This window comes from Halictus rubicundus, chromosome 16 (genome assembly GCF_050948215.1).
Source record: "Halictus rubicundus isolate RS-2024b chromosome 16, iyHalRubi1_principal, whole genome shotgun sequence".
NCBI classification, from domain to species: Eukaryota; Metazoa; Arthropoda; class Insecta; order Hymenoptera; family Halictidae; genus Halictus; species Halictus rubicundus.
The window spans coordinates 6,738,602-6,760,083 of NC_135164.1; the positions used below are offsets into that span (position 1 = coordinate 6,738,602).

Genomic DNA, 21,482 nt, shown 5'->3' on the forward strand with positions numbered 1-21,482 from the left:
CAATCTTACTCTCTACCTAACTGGATCTCTATCTATTTTGCAGTGTGAGTATCATGCACTCCATCTATCTTGTTCTCTACTTAAGTTGCTCTTTGTCTATTTTGCTCTCAACCTATTTTCCTTCCCTAGCATCTTGCACTCTATCTAGGCTGCCTTCCATCAATCTTACTCTCTACCTAACTGGATCTCTATCTATCTTGCTGTGTGAGTATCATGCACCCCATCTATCTTGTTCTCTACTTAAGTTGCTCTTTGTCTATTTTGCTCTCAATCTATTTTCCTTCCCTAGCATCTTGCACTCTATCTAGGCTGCCTTCCATCAATCTTACTCTGTACCTAACTGGATCTCTATCTATCTTGCTGTGTGAGTATCATGCACCCCATCTATCTTGTTCTCTACTTAAGTTGCTCTTTGTCTATTTTGCTCTCAATCTATTTTCCTTCCCTAGCATCTTGCACTCTATCTAGCCTGTTCTCCATCTATCTTACTCTCTACCTAACTGGATCTCTATCTATTTTGCAGTGTGAGTATCATGCACTCCATCTATCTTGTTCTCTACTTAAGTTGCTCTTTGTCTATTTTGCTCTCAATCTATTTTCCTTCCCTAGCATTTTGCACTCTATCTAGGCTGTTCTCCATCTATCTTACTCTGTACCAAACTGGTTCTCCATCTACCTCGTTTTCAATCTATCTAGCTCGGTACATATCTTGCTCCCTACCCTTCTAAGTGTCTAAGTTGTTCCCCATCTATCTTGCCCCCTGCCTAATTAGAGCTCTATCTACCTTGTTCCTCACCTAAGTAAGTATCCTGCACTCCATCTATCTTACTCTCTAATTTCTGTTCTTCCATTTGCCCTCAATCTTGCTTCCCAAAAATCTTCTATTCTACCTAAATTGTGCTCCACCTATCTTACACCCTGTTTAACTGGTTCTCTTTCTACCTCGTTGTTAATCCATCTCGCACTCTATCTTTCTATCTTGCACCCTATCTACCTTTCCCTCTGCCTAAGTAGTTCCCCATCTACCTTGTCCCCTGCCTAATTAGATCTCTATCTATCTTGTTTCTCACCTAAGTAAGTATCCTGCACTCCATCTATCTTAGTCTCTAATTTCTGTTTTTCCATTTGCCCTCAATCTTGCTTTCCAAAAATCTTCCACTCCATCTAAATTGTGCTCCACCTATCTCACACTCTGTTTAACTGGTTCTCTGTCTACCTCGTTGTCAATCTACCTTGTCCTTCGTCTAATTTATTCCCCATCCATCTAGCTCTCTACGAAATTATGTCTCTGTCTACCTTGCCAATCTATTTTTCCCTCTATTAACCTTGTTCCCCATTTACCCCCCACCCCCTAAGTATCTTGCCCTTGATCCATCATGCTTCTTTGCCGATTTGCAATCGGTGCTTCTACCAAGACTGGTACCCTAAACTCTTGAACTTCGTGTCCTTGAGACGCATGATAACCTCATACACGCCTGTTTGAAGGATTCTCGTGCATGTTGCATTGCTTTCCACGGGGCGCAACAAATAGAATAACAAACTAGTTTGTGTAAAGACGCAACAACATAAACTCGCCACACGGTCGCGACTCGGACACCCGTCTTCTAGGCAAACAGCCAGTCCTTAAGGGACGTATGTGTGTATACCGACCCACTAGCTGCGATGTTTCGTGGTTGAATTATTTATCGGAAACTAGAAAGAACCCTGCGACACTAGCGGATGCGGACAATCGTTTTTATTGATTATTATATGAATAAACAACGCAATCGTGAGAACCACTCGCTTCGCGGACACGAGCTTCAAGAAAACTTCCCGTGTCCCCACCTTCTCGTAACTTGCTCGAGGTTAGCGTTTTATGTAAACCATCGCACTGTAAATATGTTAATAGCATCGATTATTTCAGGAATCTTATACAGGGTGGCCCGTTTGATTTCGTCGCTCGCGGAGCCACGGCGATCTTCTATGCGAGGTCAGTGAGATCTTTTGTGGACATGATCTTATCGATGTCAATTTTTATAATTTGAGTGCGGATATGTTATTAAAAAATCACCCGTTTCATGGCAAAATTTAGTATTTCTCTATAATCGTGTTGTTATTAAATAGATTTGTTCGAAATACAGGATAACGCGTAAAATATACGAAAATAGGCGAGGACAAGGAAAGAACTTCTCGTTATTACATTAGTTATTACTAGACTGCGGATGTTTATGCAAATGCATATTTATATAGAAAACTGATAAAGCAATGGGACTTAAACAGAATAATGTTTTGCGATTAGAGGATTCTAAAAATATGTTTTTTATTTTGCACTTTTTGCATAATGCATATGTTTTGCATACTTCTCTTGAGATATGCGTTAGTTATTTTTAAGAAGCACACCAGCGGTTTAGAATTTGCAGAAAGTTGAACATGCGCGCATCAACGCCCACTGTACAGTTAAAGTTACACCGCTTGTTCGTTGCATCATATGTCAGGTTCACTACGCGGCAGCCCTGAAAAAGTATTAGGCCAAAGGGGTTGTACGGTTGGCGGACCCATCGATTGCTATACCCCGTATGGGGGTTTGTGACGCGTCGATCGCTATTGACCGAGCACAGAGCCAACAACACCAGAAGCGGATGCGTTCGTTCAGCAACACTAGAACGATTTCTACGACCCGAATTCCTAATTTAATTTCCCGATAGACGTAAAAACCCTCTAGCCGTGACTTTCTCAAAAGCAGACTCTCCAAATAAACCATAAATCCCAGAGTACTATGCAGAGACTGCGCGGATCTTTATGCAAAATAAAAATGTTTTCTATTAGAAGAATCAGAAACAAAAAGAAAGTTCAGCATATTTTCATCGATAATGTCACTTTCGAAAATCCTGCCACGACACACAACAAAGAATGGGAGTAATCTTCTCAGAGTTTCATTGTCTCCCGAAACAAATGCCAACCTCTGTTGCAAAGAGCTGTCGGTAGTGAACAAACTGACTGGAAGTTAGGGGAGAAATCGTCGGATAAAGTTAGGTGGCCGATAACCATTCATTTACAGCAGAAGTTGCCTTCGGACATCTAAAGGTCTCCGGCGTGTGTCTGTTTTTTGAAATAGAACGTTCTATTTTTATGAACACAGTTTAACCCTTGCCTTACGATTTATTTCTCGACCAGAATCGCTTTGTTGCATCAATTGTTCTTCTAACAAGAAACCGTATCACAAGTTTTTCTATCGTTCAATTTTCTTCCTTGACTTCTGCGAATTGTATCTCGAAAAAGATTAATAATATAAAAGGAAATTCAGCCCCTTAACGATTTGATTAGTACAACACCCTCAGACACAATAGCCAATATCGTGCACTAGTTTCAGTCACGGAGACACTGCACGATAACGTTTGCGAGATAACGTGACGAACAAGTAAGGAGAAATTTGAATATTTAGGTTGCTTAGGACATCGGCGGTAAGCACAATTTCGAAGAGTATTATAGACGAGGAAGAAAAAAGATTGCCCAGCAAAGATGCGCGTCGCGGATTCCTCGAGTACGTTGTTCGTAAGAAAATGGACGCGAACTACTTGTGTCTGACGCATACTTTCTCCCGTTATTCTTCTTTTTGCAGTATCCTCGTTCGCTTCTTTTCCGCGGTCATTCACGCTTTCTCCCCACCAAGATCTGGAGTCGTTTCAACTATGCGTTCATGAAATAAAATTCTTCAACGGATTTCCGCAATTTACATCCTCCCCCTCTTGCCTCGCCACTTCGCTTCAATTCCGACGGATCTTCGCCGAAGGATACTTTGCATCCGCCGCCGCGCCGGTTTAATAGCACCGGATCTCGCACAATTTCTCAAGACGTCTAGCATGATCGCCGTTTCACGGCGAGAAAGATCCGGAAATAGGGCTGTCCACTGGAAATTTGCAAACATTCCGAAAGTGTTGCGCAAGAAGTTGTCTAATCGTTGTCGAAGAAAATTCCTCGGCCTTGAGGCTGGAATTCACAATAAATATTAGGGGGACCCATACGTAATTGTTTTGAAATCTAAAACAAACTTTCTAGTAAATTTTTATTTCTTAATTTATTATACAATCTCCATCATTGTCAAGGACAGTTTGCCATCTTTCCTGCCAATTTTCGATCCCCCTCTCGTAGAGGGTTCGTCGAGCAAAATATGACTCAAGGTGCCTTCTAGTATCTTCTACAGAATGTTTTATTTCTTAAATAATTCTCCAGAGATCTGAAAAGATCAGAGGGAGCAATATCCGGTGAGTACGGGGGCTGCGGTAAAATTTCCCATTGCAATTCTTTGATTTTTTCCTGAGTTTCGCTGCATGGGGCAGAGCATTGTCAATTTGCAGTATTACACCTTTTCTGTGGACTAAAGATGCCCTCTTTTGCAATAGTTCTGAATACAGCCGTTTGTAATTGCTGACAATACAACTCGGCAGTAACTGTTTCTCCAGGTTTCAACAACTCAAAGTATGCCACGACAGTTCCTCCAAATGCACAGTAACACCTTCCTGAGTGATAATCTAGGTTTAGGGGTTGATATTGCGGAAATCCATTGCTTGGAACGCTTTATGTTATCATGAAGAATTCATTTTTCATCTCCGGTAACGATTCTGCTAAGAAATGGATCTCTACGAATTCTGGATAGCAATCAAGTGCAAATTGATCGACGAATATTTTTATTGCTCTCAGATAATTGATGCGGCACCCATACTTCTTGCCTTTCCCATTTCGTGTGGGTGCCTTTGTATAGTTGACCATGGGAACCCAAGGCTTCTCGATAATTCTTGTATACTTAATTTTGGATCAGCTTCCACTGTAATTGGGTCCGTTACCCATCATTAACCTCGCGATATTATATTTAGTCACTGGAAATATTTTTCCAAGAATAACTTTCTTTCGCAGTAAAGTTGGAGTCGATATACTGTCAGAAATACTATACTATATATATATCAGAAATACTAGTTTCTTTTTAGAAAATTTGATTAATTAATTCCTACGGAAGCGAGTGTTTAGAGCGACCTTGTTTCGATCCCCGGATAAATTTGTCCTGGAAAGTGTGCTGCCGCCTAGGAAGGTGTCAAATGATGTCGAGAGAGTCATTAGAATTTTACGAAGACTAAATGAAATGTAGAGGTGTCAAGGTCTCGCCGAGATCACGCGAAATCGCTACATTTCGTTTCTAGAGCTGAATTTCCAGCAAACTCGTCGAGCGCGCATTTTTGCTGAATACAAAGACTATATTTTATTTATAGTTAAATATTTTGGCATGCAATTCTGCATTTTATTCTGTAAAAAATTGCTCTGACTTTTAAATATCTAAATTCCTAAGCACGAGATTTTTTCAAACTAATTTCATCTTATTTCAGATACTTTTCCTTTGAGATTCCCTTGGACAACTAATAATTTATTCTTTAAGAGAAATTTAAAATATCTGAAATTTGAGAAAATATTACTAACTGTGACAATTTCGTATCACACGAGCATTTCCTAATTTCTTAGTGTGGCATTGTTACACCAGACAATACGTTCCATGCTCCTAAGGAAAATTGAAAAAGAACAAGCTGCACGCATATGGAGTAAGTGAAAATTATTATAGTTAAGTGGAGCAGTAGACAGCGGGTTGCACGGCAATCATAGGTGAAAGGTAAAAGTTTGATTAAAGACGCTTCAGCGTGCGGATTATATTAGCGAAGCGAGTGCGAATACTTTGCAGTGTTAAAAGTTCCAGTGAAATTTGACATGACATGCGTTAATGCTTATATTTATTGGATTTGTATCATACCATTCGTAACACACACTTTCAATGAAAAACTTTAAGTATGCCTCTCGATCATCGATGCATCCATCATTCTTCGTGAAATTCACTTAATCTCATTTTAGACATATTTTTATCACGATGTAGTGTAATCGAATCATTTGAATTTGGCCTGAGCAACATTTCTGAACACAACAATTTCTAATTCATTGTTTAATCCCGCTGTGCTCCCCGCGTGCCTTAAAGAAATTTCAATGAGTTCCTCTGCATAAAAATTCCACGAGAACGTATATTTTCTTAAATAAAACATTGAGTTCGAAAAAAAATTCTTTAACGCTTTAACTGCTGATCAAAGTAATGCACCTAATGAAATAAAAATTGTAGAAGTTAAATCGCATATTGCAGATCTAATCGGCACATGAATGCACATGACACGGTGCTCCACAAGTCACTGTACCATTTTAACACATTATCTACCGGCGATTATTTCATAATTTCTGAAAATCTATGGTTAAGGATTTTTTAATAGATCACCAACCAACAACTCACCCTCAATAGTTTTGGATTATTCTGTGAAACAGATTTTTGAACTTCCTTTTGGTACAGCATAGAGAAGCCTAATAGGTTTAGATAAGTGTTGAAGTGGAATTTTATTTAACAAAAATTCTTTAATTCACATTTATAGGCAAATTCGAGTTTCAAATTGTCTAGTGACTTTTGGGCCATTCCGTATTAGCAAAAAAGTTAATTTTTAAATCGCAGCAGCGACACGGCAGTGGGCGTGTTAAAAACGAAACGTAACTGCTTATTTCCATCCTTGATTTCATCCGCAGAGCATTGAAAGTCCAGGAACACAGAATAGTAGAAAAACATAAGGACTTTTGAGTAATCGATCGCCGTGTATGGATCGACCCGCGGGGAACGAGTTTCAGATTGTACGAACGGTGGTACAGCATCGAGCAACCGTGTACGTGGCCAGCCAAAAGTTCTAGCGGCAGCTCGCGAATGGTTAGGAGGCATCATCATAATCGAGAGAGAGAGAGACCAGGAAAGTGTATGTAAAAAAAGCGCAATGGAAGAGGACATAATGGCAGCTGATGCCTTACCGTCTCCACCCTTTCAGAGGAGCTCGCCGGAGATCCTCCTCGGATAATCCAAGGAGACCTAGACAAGCGAGCAGCCAGGCCATGATCACCAGTGCCGTAATTGCAGCCAGTCTGAATGGTAGAAGAGCCACCGTCAGGAATGCCGTCTGAAACACGAAGCACGTTTTGCTTCAGCCAGCAGCTGTCAATACCTACCTAGAAACAAGTACTCTCCGCTGCAATCATCATTTACAGTGACTCTTACTGGTATTCGGACACTATTGAAAACACGAAAACTTTTTTTAATATTGGACCATAGGATTCGGATTTTTTTTTAAGTTACAACAATTAGCTTACTACAAGACGCGAAAAGAAAGAATTGGTCCGAATTACAGAGGAAATACTAACTGTTGTTTTTACCATATTTTTATGTGGGAAAATTTATGTGTCAATTATACATTTTCTGAACATTTCATCGAAGTATATATCGACTTTTAAGAAGACATAATTTTATATATAAAAACAATTGTTGGAATTTTCTTATTTCGAGATCATTGGAAGGTATGTGACCTCTTCTCACCTTGCTGTATCCTGGAATCATAGCAAAATTTTCTGGATACTGATTTTCCACTACTTTATTGCAAGATAATTGCGAATATGAAAGTACGCTATTCTCTTTTAATGTTTGAATTTTATAGCTTCAAACTATACGCGCAAAAAGTGTTTTAGGACATTTTCATGGAACTATTACAGACCCCGACCGTAAACTTTATATTCGGTACAGTCAACTGATTGTTAATCCTTTAATATCCGATGCAATGATTCGCCACTGAATCGCAAAAATAATTATAAACAGAAGACGTCTTTAACATCTTTCCAATATTTCGATTCTGTGGCTTCAAACTACAACTAAAAGTGTTTCGGTATATATTTACGAAGAGAAGGACATATCGTTGCAAAGTTAGCATCCTTTTATACGGATTTGTCGTTTGTTGATCGCGTACAATAGGAAGACGAGCGCATTCCCTTTTGTTACGGAAAGAAGGAAATCGGATGCTACCTCGCAGTGAGCTATTAAGTAAATTGGCATGAGGCTATGCATCGGAGAAAGAACATTATCACGAAGCGATAAAAAAAAGCCTGCAAATTAGAGAAATTAGACACGCTGTGTACATTGAACAACTGGGAAATGAACACGAATCAAAAATAAATGTCTTCCGTGTTTCGTTTGTACGGCAGCATTTCGATGGGAGCAGTAATCAAAAGTAGCTTCGGGTCACGAAAGATGAAAGAAGAAAAGAACAAACAATAGTATGAGTTATTAGAGCTGCCAAGAAGAGGTGTCCCGAAGGGATTAAAGGAACGATGGACGTAATAATGCGGAAAACAGATGGAGCAGGGTGGGAAATGATGCAATGCCGTTGAAAAAGACGTGGGGGTCCGGTTATTGTAAAACTTCCTCGATTTTATTGAAATTTCGTCTCTTTTCTACTTAAATATAATTCCTCGCGTTTTTAAGGAAATTTTAAGTACAATGACGGATGTAGAGACATTCAGTAATTTTTTTAAAAAGAGCAATTCAATTTATAACGGGAGCATCGTGAAAATAAGTTCTCGGCCTCTGGTAGGTTAATTCGTTTATGGAAACAGAACGTGAAAAATATGTCATGCAAAATAGAGAGAACGAATACTGATCTACGAAGACAATTTTCTAATTTTCTAACAGAGTGCAAAGACTGAAGACGATTTTCTAATTTTCTAACAGAGTGCAAAGACTGAAGACAATTTTGTACATTTTCTAACAGAGTGCAAAGACTGAAGACAATTTTGTACATTTTCTAACAGAGTGCAAAGACTGAAGACAATTTTGTAAATTTTCTAACAGAGTGCAAAGACTGAAGACAATTTTGTACATTTTCTAACAGAGTGCAAAGACTGAAGACAATTTTGTACATTTTCTAACAGAGTGCAAAGACTGAAGACAATTTTGTAAATTTTCTAACAGAGTGCAAAGACTGAAGACAATTTTGTACATTTTCTAACAGAGTGCAAAGACTGAAGACGATTTTCTAATTTTCTAACAGAGTGCAAAGACTGAAGACAATTTTGTACATTTTCTAACAGAGTGCAAAGACTGAAGACGATTTTCTAAATTTTCTAACAGAGTGCAAAGACTGAAGACAATTTTCTAACAGAGTGCAAAGACTGAAGACAATTATCTAAGTTTTCTAGAGTACAAGTATTTACTGAAGACATTTTTCTAAATTTTCTAACAGAGTGGAAGTACTGACGACAATATTCTAATTTTTCTAACAGAGTACAAGTGGTGAAGAAAATTTTCTAAATTTCCTAGATTCGCGATCGAGCGAACAAAAAAAGTAAAAGCTATTCTTGGACCACCTTTCTCTCGTTAACAACGGGACCACACTGTTCCCTTAGTGGGGCAAGGTTATAGGACTGAGGAGGATTTAGGATGCCGACAAATCGATGGATAAAAGAGTAGAGGAAGAGAAAGGAGCTGAATGATGGGACAACGGAGAAAGAGAAAGGAAGCTTGGGGAAGGAGAGACAGAGAAAGAGACGGGAAAGAAGAAAAAACGAGAAACGAGTACCGTTCAGTCGTTCCGTTAGGCTCCATCACCTGTTAGCTTCATTTTGTGCCTATACAAGAGCTACGCGTGTTGTATCTATTTACATAACTTTCAAGATCGAGGCCGCGACCAAGTAAATACTATCAATTCTTCTTCTAGGAAAGAATTTCTGTTTTTTCTTCCTTTTTTCAAGAAAGTTTTCTGGGAATTTCGATTTTGTTTCCTCGCGTATCTACAATTACCTCAACAGCCTCGATAAAATTCGCGCTCAAGAACAGGAATATTGATTTATGTAGAAACGAAGATAAAAGCTGATTGATCATTAACTGAGAGCTGAGGATTCTTTCATAGGAAAACTCATTTCCTTTGGGATTATTATTTAAAATAAAACCGTTGACCTCTCACTTTTGACGCAGTCAAAATCTTCAAATAAACTACACTTTAACAAATTGCGGTCTGCCAAATCTTAGCAAAAATGTGGAATTATATTAGAATCGCAGACTGTTTTGCAAATGCTATTCCGAAAGTTAATTAGTCGACGAATTCGTAAATCGAGCAACGCACGCATGTTGAACTTGCGTTGCGTGCACTTTCTTTTTTCTCGTTCGATATCTCCATGAATAATGCGCGCGCATCGCGGCATTTCGACTATGATTTCACAAGCCGGAACCGAGCTACACGATCCTCCAAAATGTTGTCATCGTTGTGAACAAAAATTGCAACATTTGGGGAAACCAGTTTACGCAAAACTCGTGATCAAACTCGCTCTCGCTAGAAATTAATTTTTCGCATCGAGAACTTTGCCATTTAGGTGTTCAATTATAATTCGATCCTCATCTCCGATAGTTGGTTATTCGCAAGTCAACGATTCGGTGGCGTAAGTTGCCGCACTCGATTTAAAAACCACGTTATTAATATTCCTCTTTACTGCGTAGACTTTCATGACCGCTGTACGTTAATGTCCGATGGACGTACACTTTTTCCTCCTCCGCCATCAATTCTCGGCGGGTCGGCTCCTAATTCTCGCGAATTTTCAAACGGTAAATATTGCAAAATAATAAATGGTTCCAGTGATAAATGTTTACGGCGACCGTATTTGGCAACCGGTCCGCGGTTTTGCGCAATAATTGTGGCTCGTTCGGTGGAAAAACTACCGCCGGTTTACGAGCAATTTCTCGAGAACAGGCCGAAAGGCCCGCGTTAGAGAAAGGTCGTTGCAAAGACTATACTAATACTACTGTTATACCACTGTCTAAAATACCATTTTCCTGATTTACTTCTTGCTCTTCTCTCGCTCGCCCGGAGACAATGCGCGCGAGGTAAAAGCTGCTTTTATCGGAGAAAGTGACTGGCGAACTGCGCCGGCGGATTGCGTAGTAAAGTCCTCTTAAGTTCAAACGCCGGGAAACGTTGCAATTTCGTAATAAACTTCCTAGCAGTATTCAAATTATCTACCGAACCAGTCATTTTCGCAACGTGCACGGGTCAGCGCATTTTTATACCGAATTCCGGGCCGCATCGACCGGTGTGTTAACCCTCGGACTCCCGCCAGTTCTAGGCCTATGCCCGAGTCATTTCTGACCCACACAGGTATGTCGCTACAGGTTTCTTTCGATATAAGGCGATGGGGACCGGCTTCCGTCGTATTTCGGATTGAAGAAGAAGAGGGGATAGCGATTTCCTTATTTCGAAATGAATAACCGTTGTCTTATATCGGAATAAAATTGAACTTATTCCCACGCATCACGCATGACACCGGCATTATTCCATTCGATTCTCATCTGCGTCGGCGCTCACTGTGGATGATAATAACGATGTTGCAATACTGTGTATATGCTATATGTATATGTATATGCAATACTGTATTCTGTCTTGTGAAGAGAAAGAAACACAGTGCCGCACAAAATGATAGGATGTTTGATATGTTTGTATATTTCATACAACATAATATGTACACAGTTTATTCAACCTACATATTAACCATGTCCCACAAAGTATACATACGGAATTGCAATTTTGTATCTTGTGCATGAAAGAAATTGGAGAAAATAACATAGCCATGTATTGATTTTAGTCGGAGTTTAAAAAATCATCTCTTTCGCATGTTATTCGGTAAACCAATTCTTCTAATTGCTCAAAAAAATTCATATCGTTTTGTCCAATTTCAAAAAAGGTATACTGTTTTAGAGGGCGTTCGAACACTTTCGCGAGCCTGCGTATATCTTATCATTATACTGCGGATCTTTATGGAAAATAAAAAATGTGTGCATTGATTGCAAGACACGGAAGCGACACAAAATGTCTTTTCTTCCTTTAATTAGTGTATTAAGCTGAAACCGATCCGCCGATGTCCTTAAATTTCTTTAATATGTCCATTGCTTCAAATTGTGCTTACCCATTTTTGACATAAATCCATGAAATCGACTTATTACGTTATATGAGATATACAAACACATCGATCGTTCTATCATTCTTTCCGGCACTTAACTTCCCGTGCGAGTGCATTGCGGATCTCCGCAACGTCACCGACTCCTGACGAAACCAGTCTCTGTACCTGCGCGACTGGCGGTCGCGCGTTAAAAGCGCAATTAGTATTCCAGAAGAATGGGCAGCGGGCGCGCAATTTTTCGTCGGGGAACTCCCAATGAACCAGCCAATGCCACGAGCGCGCGAAAACCCGTCATCGAATAGCGAATTTCACGTCGTGTTTATATTACGACGCGAATTAATGAACTCTGCGGTATTCGGGCCGACTCTCGGTAATCGTGTCAAGGCTTTCCAGGGCGAGGAATTTTTAAAAACGAGCTCCTAACGAGAACCATTTTGCGCATGATGTGTTTACATGCGCGCGGGACGAGCTTAGAAACCAGCGTCGAATGTTCCATGGACACTGCGTGCTGCGTGCGACACTGGGTCACCGGATCGGCTATCAAATAATTGTTACACGCATTTTGAACGTTCCATTGGGAAGCTAATGAGACCGAAGACCTGCCCGGTGATTTTCTGAAATAATTTCCATCGTGAACGACGACCTCCGTTCGGTACGTCAGCTCGCTTGCCTAATCACAGATTCGCGTGCCGCTTTCAACGTGTCATCCGACACCCTAATGAGGCTATATAGCTGCAATGTTCGCGAAACGTCGGTATAATTTTTCTGAAAAGACACGGTTTTACGAAAGCCTCGACAATGCGAACTGTTCTCGAACGAATAACAAATTTGATTCTAATCTAGCTAAGAAAGCGTTACGATTAAATGATTTCCTTTGTACGAATAGCTTCTTTAGTTTGTCCCAACTAGTGATCAAATCATTTCCCGCTGTATCTTGAAACACCGTTTAGGAACGCAGTCGAATCTTTTTAGCATTTGTGGCGACAGGATGCTATCTCGTCCTCCATCTATTTTATTCTCCAAATGTCTTGCTTTCTAATATTAATTTCCAACTATCTCAGTGTTCGTCTACGCATCTCATCCTCTATTTGAGTTTCTTTCGACCCGTTTCTCTTCAACTGTCTTTGTGTATACTTTGCACTCAACTTACTGTTACTGTCTATCCTACTCTCCATCCACGTATCTTGTTTTTTGAGTTTAATTATTTTACATATTCGCTTTTAATATATTTTACTCTGTTTTTTACCGCTTATCTATCGCGCTCTCCGCACATCTAGTTGTTCAGTATCTTGTACACCAGGCCTGCTCAACGATGGCTCGCGGAACAGACTGCTTCACCTCTTCGTCTGCTCGGTGACTCAGTCCCCACCATGCCCGACCCGACTTTTCCTTCGGCACGGGGCCCACGACCGCTGCACCGGCAGGTTACTCACTTCATGTACATGCGCAGTGATTTCTCGATATATGTCGCCAAGGCCTCGATGATAAACGTCGCAGAATTATCCCCACTACCACAGGAAATACCCCATGAGGGGCCCCGAAGCTTGGGAGGTCTCGAACTTGAGATATCTCTTTAAATGTCTGGCAAGACCCGTGTTGTGGACATATATCGAGAATTCGCTGTATATGCCGCAGGAGAAATTGGAGTGGACATGGTGGGGACTGCCTCGCCGAGAAGACTGAGCAACTTCAACTCAACGAGAAGTTGAGCAGGCCATCTATCTTGATTTTTAAATACAGGGTGTCCCAAAAAGGTTGTATTTCCTTGAAAGGGGTGATTCCCGGCGCCATTTGTAGTAACTTTTCGAGAAAATGTTCTCCGCGGGTTTGTTAAGGAGTTATTAAGGAAAAAGACAGACCAATCAGAGCGCGGATACAGCAGGCGGATTCTGACTCAGCCAATGGCAACGCCGAGCTCAGCGGGACCTGTCGCCGAGTCGGAATCCCTCTGTGAAGCAACGGAGAACATTTTCGTAAAGGAAAAAGTTTTTAAGAATTACCCCTTTCAAGTACAATACTTTTGGGACACCCTGTGTTTTGCAATGCTTGTATCTTACTCCCTACTCGCACTCCTTACTCTTTTTCTTAACCCTTTGCACTCGAGTGGTGACTCTGAAGCACGACTAAAAATTATTGTGGCATTATTTCAAAGAAATTACAAAAAATATTACAAAATATTTGTTACATTACAACATTTGTATTTAATAGATTACTAAACGTTTAAATATTATACGTAGAAATCGGATCGGTTTCGTGCGAATAACATGAAAATATTGCAAGACGGAAGAAAAATTTAGTTTCAGATTGAAAATGGCGCCGAGTGCAAAGGGTTAATATCTATTATGCTCTCCGTCTAGCTTTTCATCTTATACCGCGATCTGTCTTACTGTTCAAGTATCTTGTACTCCATTGTTCTCTTTTTTCACTCTATTCGGTCTGCTTTCTAGCAATCTTGCACCCTATCTCATCTATCTCTCTGTTCATCTATCCCGGTTCCTGAACGTGAAGTGTCCCGAGTAGGCGTGGCTTGGATGCTCTCTAGGAGCCAGGGCAACGCCCCCCAAGGCAATACTTGTGCCCACGCGTGCTCCCGGCATGCAACGTGCCTGTTACAGAGACAATCTCCCTGGCGAAGTGTCACCGAAGGCTACTGTGCCGTAGCAATAAGTAAGATTGTGGTGGTGGAGTCCGAAATACACGAGCCTCCCCATCCCTAAATAGATTATACACGTGCTTAGGCACGTACCACCGAAGGATGTCAATATTCCCGTCCTGTAACGTTCCAGATCGAACAATTTCGTTACAGTCTTTCAAAATATCAACCTCGTAAAAATCAGCCCCTCACGACGAAATTAATTCAAACATCTACAAAACGAAAACTGTTTTATCGTGCCTCTCTAAATTGATTTTTACAAACGAAAAAAGAAAATGAAAAGAAATCGTGTCAACGTACCGAAGCAAGCCTAAAGCCGAATACTACTTCAGCTTATTAAACGCGATCCAACGCGTCACCGCGAGATCTTCTCGTAATAGCTAAAGAGATTTTCTGTTCAGCGAGACGAACAAGCCAGAGGCTTCGAAATTCAATAACACTCGGCGCGTCGCACTCTCGCTTTCCGCTCCGATCCTGCGAAATTGCTATGCAAAAACTTCCATTTCATTTCCGATAACGGGGGCACAACTGAATCGCGATCATTTTCGCAGTATCTCGAAAACTTAGCAAGTAACTTATTAGTCATTTTGGTGTCCAAAGAACAAAATTGTGTTCGAAGGCCGAAAGAAAGCGTAAACTCGTAGATTGTTTTCATTGTCGCGAGAATTGATTTCGAGTCGCGGTTCGGAATCGTCGGGACTGGTTTTCCTTGTAATTTCATCTTTTCTCCCGTTACCATCGGGTTCCTGTTACATCATGCCGCGGCGCAATGGCGACACAAACGCGCACCGACGAAATCCTTGAGCGCGATGCAACATCGAACGGTTGGCTCGTGTTTTCCGTCGCGTACCAAGGAAAATGCATTTCCGTGGCGGTGGTTGGCAAAGCGAGCCTGATTTTAGCACGGGCGCCGCGGATTCCAAAGTGATTTCTGTAACAGTTTCCCTTTCTTGATGCCCGACGCACGGTCGCGCGCGTGCACCGTGCCACGCTTTTGTGTCTCGGTTTGAAAGCTGCATCTCGCGCTGAATGTTTATGCGATGCGACAGCACGAATCGCTTTAGCATGATCCGCGCGAGGCTTTGGTGCGCGCACGTGTCATGAAACAATAATATTTCCACACCATCGTCACGCGAAATACGCGCGACGAGTCTCGCGAACTATTCGTTCTTTCGCCTGGCGCACGGGATCGATAAGATCGCCGATTAATTAATTAATACAGAGCAGAAAATGTGACAAGTTTAGTCACAGACTTATGACCCGTCGGATCAAGACCAAGACGGATCTTAAGTCTGTGTCTGAAGGCTGTGATTGGAAATTATTAATTAAAAAGTCACGTGACTAAATCCCGGGCCCTTAAGTCTTGTGCGACAGCCACGCGCTGGCCGATGTTGTATGCGCACATTTATTCGTTATCGATCGAACTGTTTAAATTGTTTGTGCAAATTGTGCAAATTGTTTATTGTTGGTCTTGTCCCGATGGATCGAAAGTTTCAACCTTTTCGAGTTCTTTAACCGGAAGCCGCAGAAACCCCTCGGAAAGCCGGCGAAATAATGGCATTACACGTCACAATATGGCGGAAGGTTTATTTTTGTTATGACGTTGAGTAATTGTTTGACGTAAAAGTTTAGGTTTGTAAGGATGTTATTGCGGCTGGAAGACTGTTTTCTTTTTCGGACAGTTTCGATCTAATAAATACTGTTGACTGCAGTTCGAGAAAAATTAGTTGTGCATTTCTATTTGTAAATATACTGTAACAGGCGACGATTGATAAAACACATGATGCGTTTTAAGCGAGTATAAATTTAGAAAATATATCTCATAAACTGATACGTTACGAGTTGCACAATGACATGGTGATAATTATGGTTTCTAGAACGTAGGTATAATTAAGGCAATAATGGATATGTAATTTGACCCACGATAAAAAGTCGAAAACAGGTTTGAAAGATCATTTTTCTAGGTCATTCGAAACTACTAATTTTGGTTTAACGAAAATTCGGGATACGTTTAAACGGAACTTAAAGCGATTGTTAAAAAGATTATTTACTTATCGGCCTCGAAATGCGTATTAATATGTTAATATTAATGTTTACAACAATGCAATTGTTCACTGGCATGCAAGCTTGAAGTTTCACTTTTTCGTTAAACAATTGTCCTGTTCAAAGTGTTCTAACTTCACCAGAAAAGAATATTCGAATATTAAAATATTAGAATATTAGAATTTTAGAATATTAGAATATTCGTTCTCGTCTGATTTTAAAGCTCGAATCTTCCATTCTCGAAATCCATTGTTCATTTTTCTCAACATTTTTTTACACCACCTAACGGGTGAAGAAGTGAATATACGTTTTTGTTTAAAAAAATTTTCCAAATTCAAACGTTCGTACAGACAATAAACAATTTTTTTATGAATGAAGCCAACATAGAAGATTGAAATCTCATCTTTAAAAGCGACTCCTCGATGGTCGCTGTTCGAGTTTGTTTTATCAAGTTATTAAACATTCAATGAAAAGTGTGTCGGCAACACTCGGTGACGAATACTGAATGTTTACAGTTAACAAAGCTTGCAGCGACTTCGTACACGTAGGATAAGGGATCCAATTACTGTGGGGTTACCAACTACTGTGCCTATATTAATTACAATTATTTTTAAAGTATAATAAATATTCAATTTTTTTCATTAAAATCAGTTAATACGTTATATATCTCTTTTTAAATATTCATTATGCTTTAAAAATAAGTATAATTAATATAGACACAGTAATCGGATCCTTCACCCTATATAAATAAAAAGCTATGCGACAACTAAGAAGTCTGGGATAACTCAAAGACTGCGAGCTACCCGATACGCAATAAGCAGAAAACCAATAAACAAACATACACGCGGTGCTTGACCGAACGATTTCCGCGTCGAACGCCATAAACATTGCCCTAATGCGGCAACACGCTATTCATTCATTCTTTAATGACTTGGTGAAAAAAAAAACGACACAGGATTTGAACCATACTTTATGGCAATGACCTTTCTTCGATGAACGAATTTCTGCCTTCCATTGTTGTCTAATGTGCTGCTTCGTGCACTGTACGACTCTAAACTTATACATTTGCTTTTCAGAAACTGTAAACTAAATATACCACTAGGTTTACGGACCACTAGAAGCGAATATTTTACATTACTTTGTAATAAGAAGAATGTGTCTATTCAAGTTTTTTAGCCAGCTTTTAGATAATATATACCTAAAGAAATAAATTTGTTGAGTATGTAATTCCACGTAGGTGGATCTTCACAATCTCAATAAACGTAAATTAAAAATATTAGAATCCGTCATTTTGACGGGTCCCGTAAACCTAGTGGTATAAAAGAATGCAAGAGATAGTAATGCGACAATTATTGTAACATATACATACACACACATATATATATTAGAAATATAATATATAATATTCTACTTAATTGGTCAAAATCTGTACCGTAAAAGAAAGTTGTATTGCAAAATAATTTCCCCGTGAAAGTTAAAATTGTCTAACGAAAGTAAAATATTATTCGAATGATTCCCAACAGCGGGGGAGACACGGTCGTTTCTCCCGCGATTAGGATGGTTGGTGCGCCCCCTCCCCGCGGCGCGGCGGCCCGACTTCGGCAACCCCTAAATGCTCGGGCCGCGTGAGCATCGATTCCTCTCGGGATTCCCGTGTGCGTGAGGATTCGGAGAACCACTGACCTTGAGCTTGTCGTAGGTTGTGTCGAGCTCGAGACGGTGTACGAACGGATTCAGGATGTCGGCGCCGAGGGATGCCGTGTCCACGTCCTCGGTCTTGTTCCGCATTTTCCCGTTCGTCTCGTCCATGATCCTCCGGTGTCGGAGAAAGAGAGAGAGAGCGAGAAAGAGCGACGGGGTGGGACGAGGCTAGACGAGAGTTGCACGGTTTGACTGCTCGGCCGAGAGTCACGCACTGTGTCGGCCGCGAAACGTCGATACGAATCGGCCAGGTGAGAAAGTTCCAACGATGTGCCCTCGACGTTTCCTGGCACACTGTTCGAAGACGCGTTCGGTGATGTACAGCGGGTAGGAAAGAGAAACAGAGACTAAGAGAGAAAGAGAGAGAGAGAGAGAAAGAGTAAGAAAGGGAAGGTTTGATCAGCCGTGACGATACATCCTTGCACGCGAAAGGGTTGTTGGTCGACGGTACACTGTGCTCTCGCGGTTCGTTCGACCGAACAAACCGGCTAAACGCTCTCCCGACCGTTACCGAACTCTACCGAACGCTCGGGGATACTGTCAGATGCGTGCGCACCGCGTCGCGTCGAAAGTTCCCTCGGACCCCCCACCCAACCACCCCCCTGACAAACGAATGGGCACGAGTATGGGCCAGGGACGTACGTGCACGGTCCACGGCCCCCCTTTTACAATCACTACAATTTGGGACACCGATCGACTGAAATTTTTTATTCCATCGATCAATGATCGTGATTGTGAATATCAATCGTAAATGGCTGATTAGGGATAGTAACTGTTAACTGTCTATTCACGTATATACAGAAAACGAGTTCGGTGATGCGAATGCTTTTGGAAAATTACGCATTCGGATTTTGTCCAAGTTTTCGAACTAAAATTAAATCGTAATTGCGTCAGTCGGAATTACATTGAATAATGTTTATTTGTTCGATTACGTATCATGAGTAGCAGTGTAGCAAGGTTTCCATTATCGCATTGCCAGTAAGGTATTGATTGTTTAGGTTTAGAATAATTATAGTAATCGTAACTTATAATTTCATTGTGTGTCAAGGTAAGGTAAAGCTACAGTTTCCAAGGATTATCATCCAATTTTTATCAAAGTCGAACAGCAATTCTATAAACTCATGTAACGACAGAGTGCAGAGAAAAGAATTGGCATTTTTGCATTTTGTATTATTTACGATCAATCGTTTTATTATTTTTCTTTTATCTCTTACTATTTCTTATTGCTAGTATTTCAATTTTTCTGATAATGCTGTTCTTTTAACATCACTGCGAAACGCGGATAATGCAATATCAATAAAATTTGATTACGCTTGCAAAATGCCGCGAAATAGTTCACGTATGTGATTGAAACAAAGAGGCCCGTATCAGTTATTCAAATATGTAATTGGAAACCGCAAATAGTAATTTACCACCATTTAATTAGAGCAGAACGATTAAGTGGTCATTCATTACTTTTTCACTTCCAGAAATGCTCGAACGCGATGTTATTAGAGCACGTTAAAATGGACAAACGCGATACACAGCTCTCAAAGACGACAAAATGTAGGACGTAAATGTCACACGTACTAAATTGTACATGTGAAACCTTTATAATTTTATTCTGTTTCTTAATTTAATATTAATGTTCGCGTTGCATCATTAAACGTTAAGTCTTGTCAAAAGTCATATTCGAGATACGGAAACGTGCTCGTGTAACGGCGCTGACTTCAAGTAGCGCACTCTAATGTCTAGTAACACGGTGCCATGAATTAACCTATAAATTATGGCAGTAGAATTGCATAAACATTTGATCAATTATTTCTCGCAGTTGGAAAAAGTGGATTGCAAATGGAAGGAATTGTCGGAGGAAGCCAAACGGCCTCTGCACGCGTTGCAGAATCAATTAGAGCAGCTTCGTCTCGTTACAAGGTAAAGTCTACTTTCCACATGATCATTACCATTCGAACAAGTTTCCAGAGTGGAAACTCTACGAACAATTTGGGACCAATGTGAACGCTCGATACGGTAAAGAGTTCACTGATTTACCGACAGATGTCGTTGTGTTACAGCGAGGGCGCCGATAACGCAGAGATCTGCAAAACGGACGAGATTCACGGAAGATTGATTTATAAAATTCTCCTAGGAATCGACAACGAAATTGCGTTGCTTCTGGATATTACGACGCGCTTTCATAACGTCAATCAAGTATTTCATTTGCCTGAAAAATTGTATATACTTTGAATCGAATCAGTCCTTTCTTCGTTGATTACTTGAATAAATAATATTTTCGAGAAAGTAATGTTAGGAATTTCTGCAATTTTTCCGTGCGAGTCTCTCGATCGAAGCTTCGTTTCAGAACCTGCGGTCTCGTTATAAAAATCTGGAGGAGGCTCGAAGCAAGGTTTCATTGAATGATGACACGATGAAAGAGTTGGTTAATGGTACCCCTTACAGACCGAGATTGAATTTACTTTTAGAATGGGCCATGGATGGACTGAATTATTATCACAATTTGTATCCTTTGATAACCATTCATATTGCGTGTTTTCATTTATACACAATTCGACAATTTCGCTTAACTCGTATAAAACGTAGGTATCTACGGATCAGCGGAAACATCAATCAATACAATTTCAAAAACGAGGAAATAATGGAAGAATTAACGAACTCGTTCGTTGAGGACAGATTTAAGAGAGAACGGATCGATCGTGAGCACTTATCCTTGATTAAAATTCTACTTAATTAGCGTTTTCATCGCTTACTTATATCATATATTTCAGAAATATTGGGTTTCACGCAGTTCCTAATCAAGGAGACTGCTCGTTGAGCAATCTTACGGTGCAAAGATTGTACAAGACAAAAATTTACTGGAGCACCGACTTTCTTACGAAAACTTACGAAATAAACACAACTTTTTGTCTAGTTTTTTTTTTTCGTCATCCTTCCCTAGGGTAAGGGACCCAATTACTCTGGTAATACCAATTACCATGCCTTAATTATACTTATTTTTAAAGCATAATAACTGTTCAAAAAGAGATATTAAATTTTTTCACTAAAATCATTTCACTAAAATTAATATTCATTATGCTTTAAAAATAAGTATAATTCACATAGGCACAGTAATTGGTACCCCCACAGTAATTGGGACCCTTACGTCTCGGAAAATGTACAGCTTTCGAAAACTTTTATCGTAACACATCAAGACATCAATTTGAGAAAGAAATAAATTATAAAGTTCGGTAAGAGATTCGTATTTTTTACGTCTGGAATTTGATAAAATTGTATAACGTGTTAT

The 21,482-nt window shown here is 40.1% G+C and overlaps 2 protein-coding genes across 4 annotated transcripts in view; one reads left to right on the plus strand and one right to left on the minus strand.

Annotated features, from left to right (window-relative positions):
- Positions 1–18,754, minus strand: part of Lpcat (lysophosphatidylcholine acyltransferase) — a 29,924-nt gene extending 11,170 nt beyond the window's left edge. The window contains exons 1-2 of one of the 3 annotated variants that reach the window (XM_076802427.1): positions 18,188–18,754; positions 6,850–6,995 (exon numbers count right to left, since the gene is read on the minus strand). In XM_076802427.1, the coding sequence (XP_076658542.1) occupies positions 6,850–6,995; positions 18,188–18,313 (272 nt within the window). In that variant the 5' untranslated portion in view covers positions 18,314–18,754. The remainder of the gene's footprint in view (positions 1–6,849; positions 6,996–18,187) is intronic. The other 2 variants (XM_076802426.1, XM_076802428.1) reach the window with 2 other exon arrangements.
- Positions 18,755–19,199: 445 nt separating this feature from the next.
- Positions 19,200–21,231, plus strand: LOC143361917 (uncharacterized). Its single transcript, XM_076801631.1, has 5 exons — positions 19,200–20,116; positions 20,257–20,392; positions 20,544–20,701; positions 20,783–20,895; positions 20,968–21,231. The coding sequence occupies exons 1-5, from the start codon at positions 19,971–19,973 to the stop codon at positions 21,012–21,014; spliced, it is 600 nt and encodes a 199-aa protein (XP_076657746.1). The 5' UTR covers positions 19,200–19,970; the 3' UTR covers positions 21,015–21,231.
- Positions 21,232–21,482: the final 251 nt, after the last annotated feature.

Coding starts and splice junctions, on each gene's coding strand:
- LOC143361917 (XM_076801631.1), top strand. CDS start 19,971: ATGGCAGTAGAATTGCATAAACATTTGATCAATTATTTCTCGCAGTTG. Junction 20,117..20,256: donor CAGCTTCGTCTCGTTACAAG/GTAAAGTCTACT, acceptor GTTGTGTTACAG/CGAGGGCGCCGATAACGCAG. Junction 20,702..20,782: donor CTGAATTATTATCACAATTT/GTATCCTTTGAT, acceptor TATAAAACGTAG/GTATCTACGGATCAGCGGAA.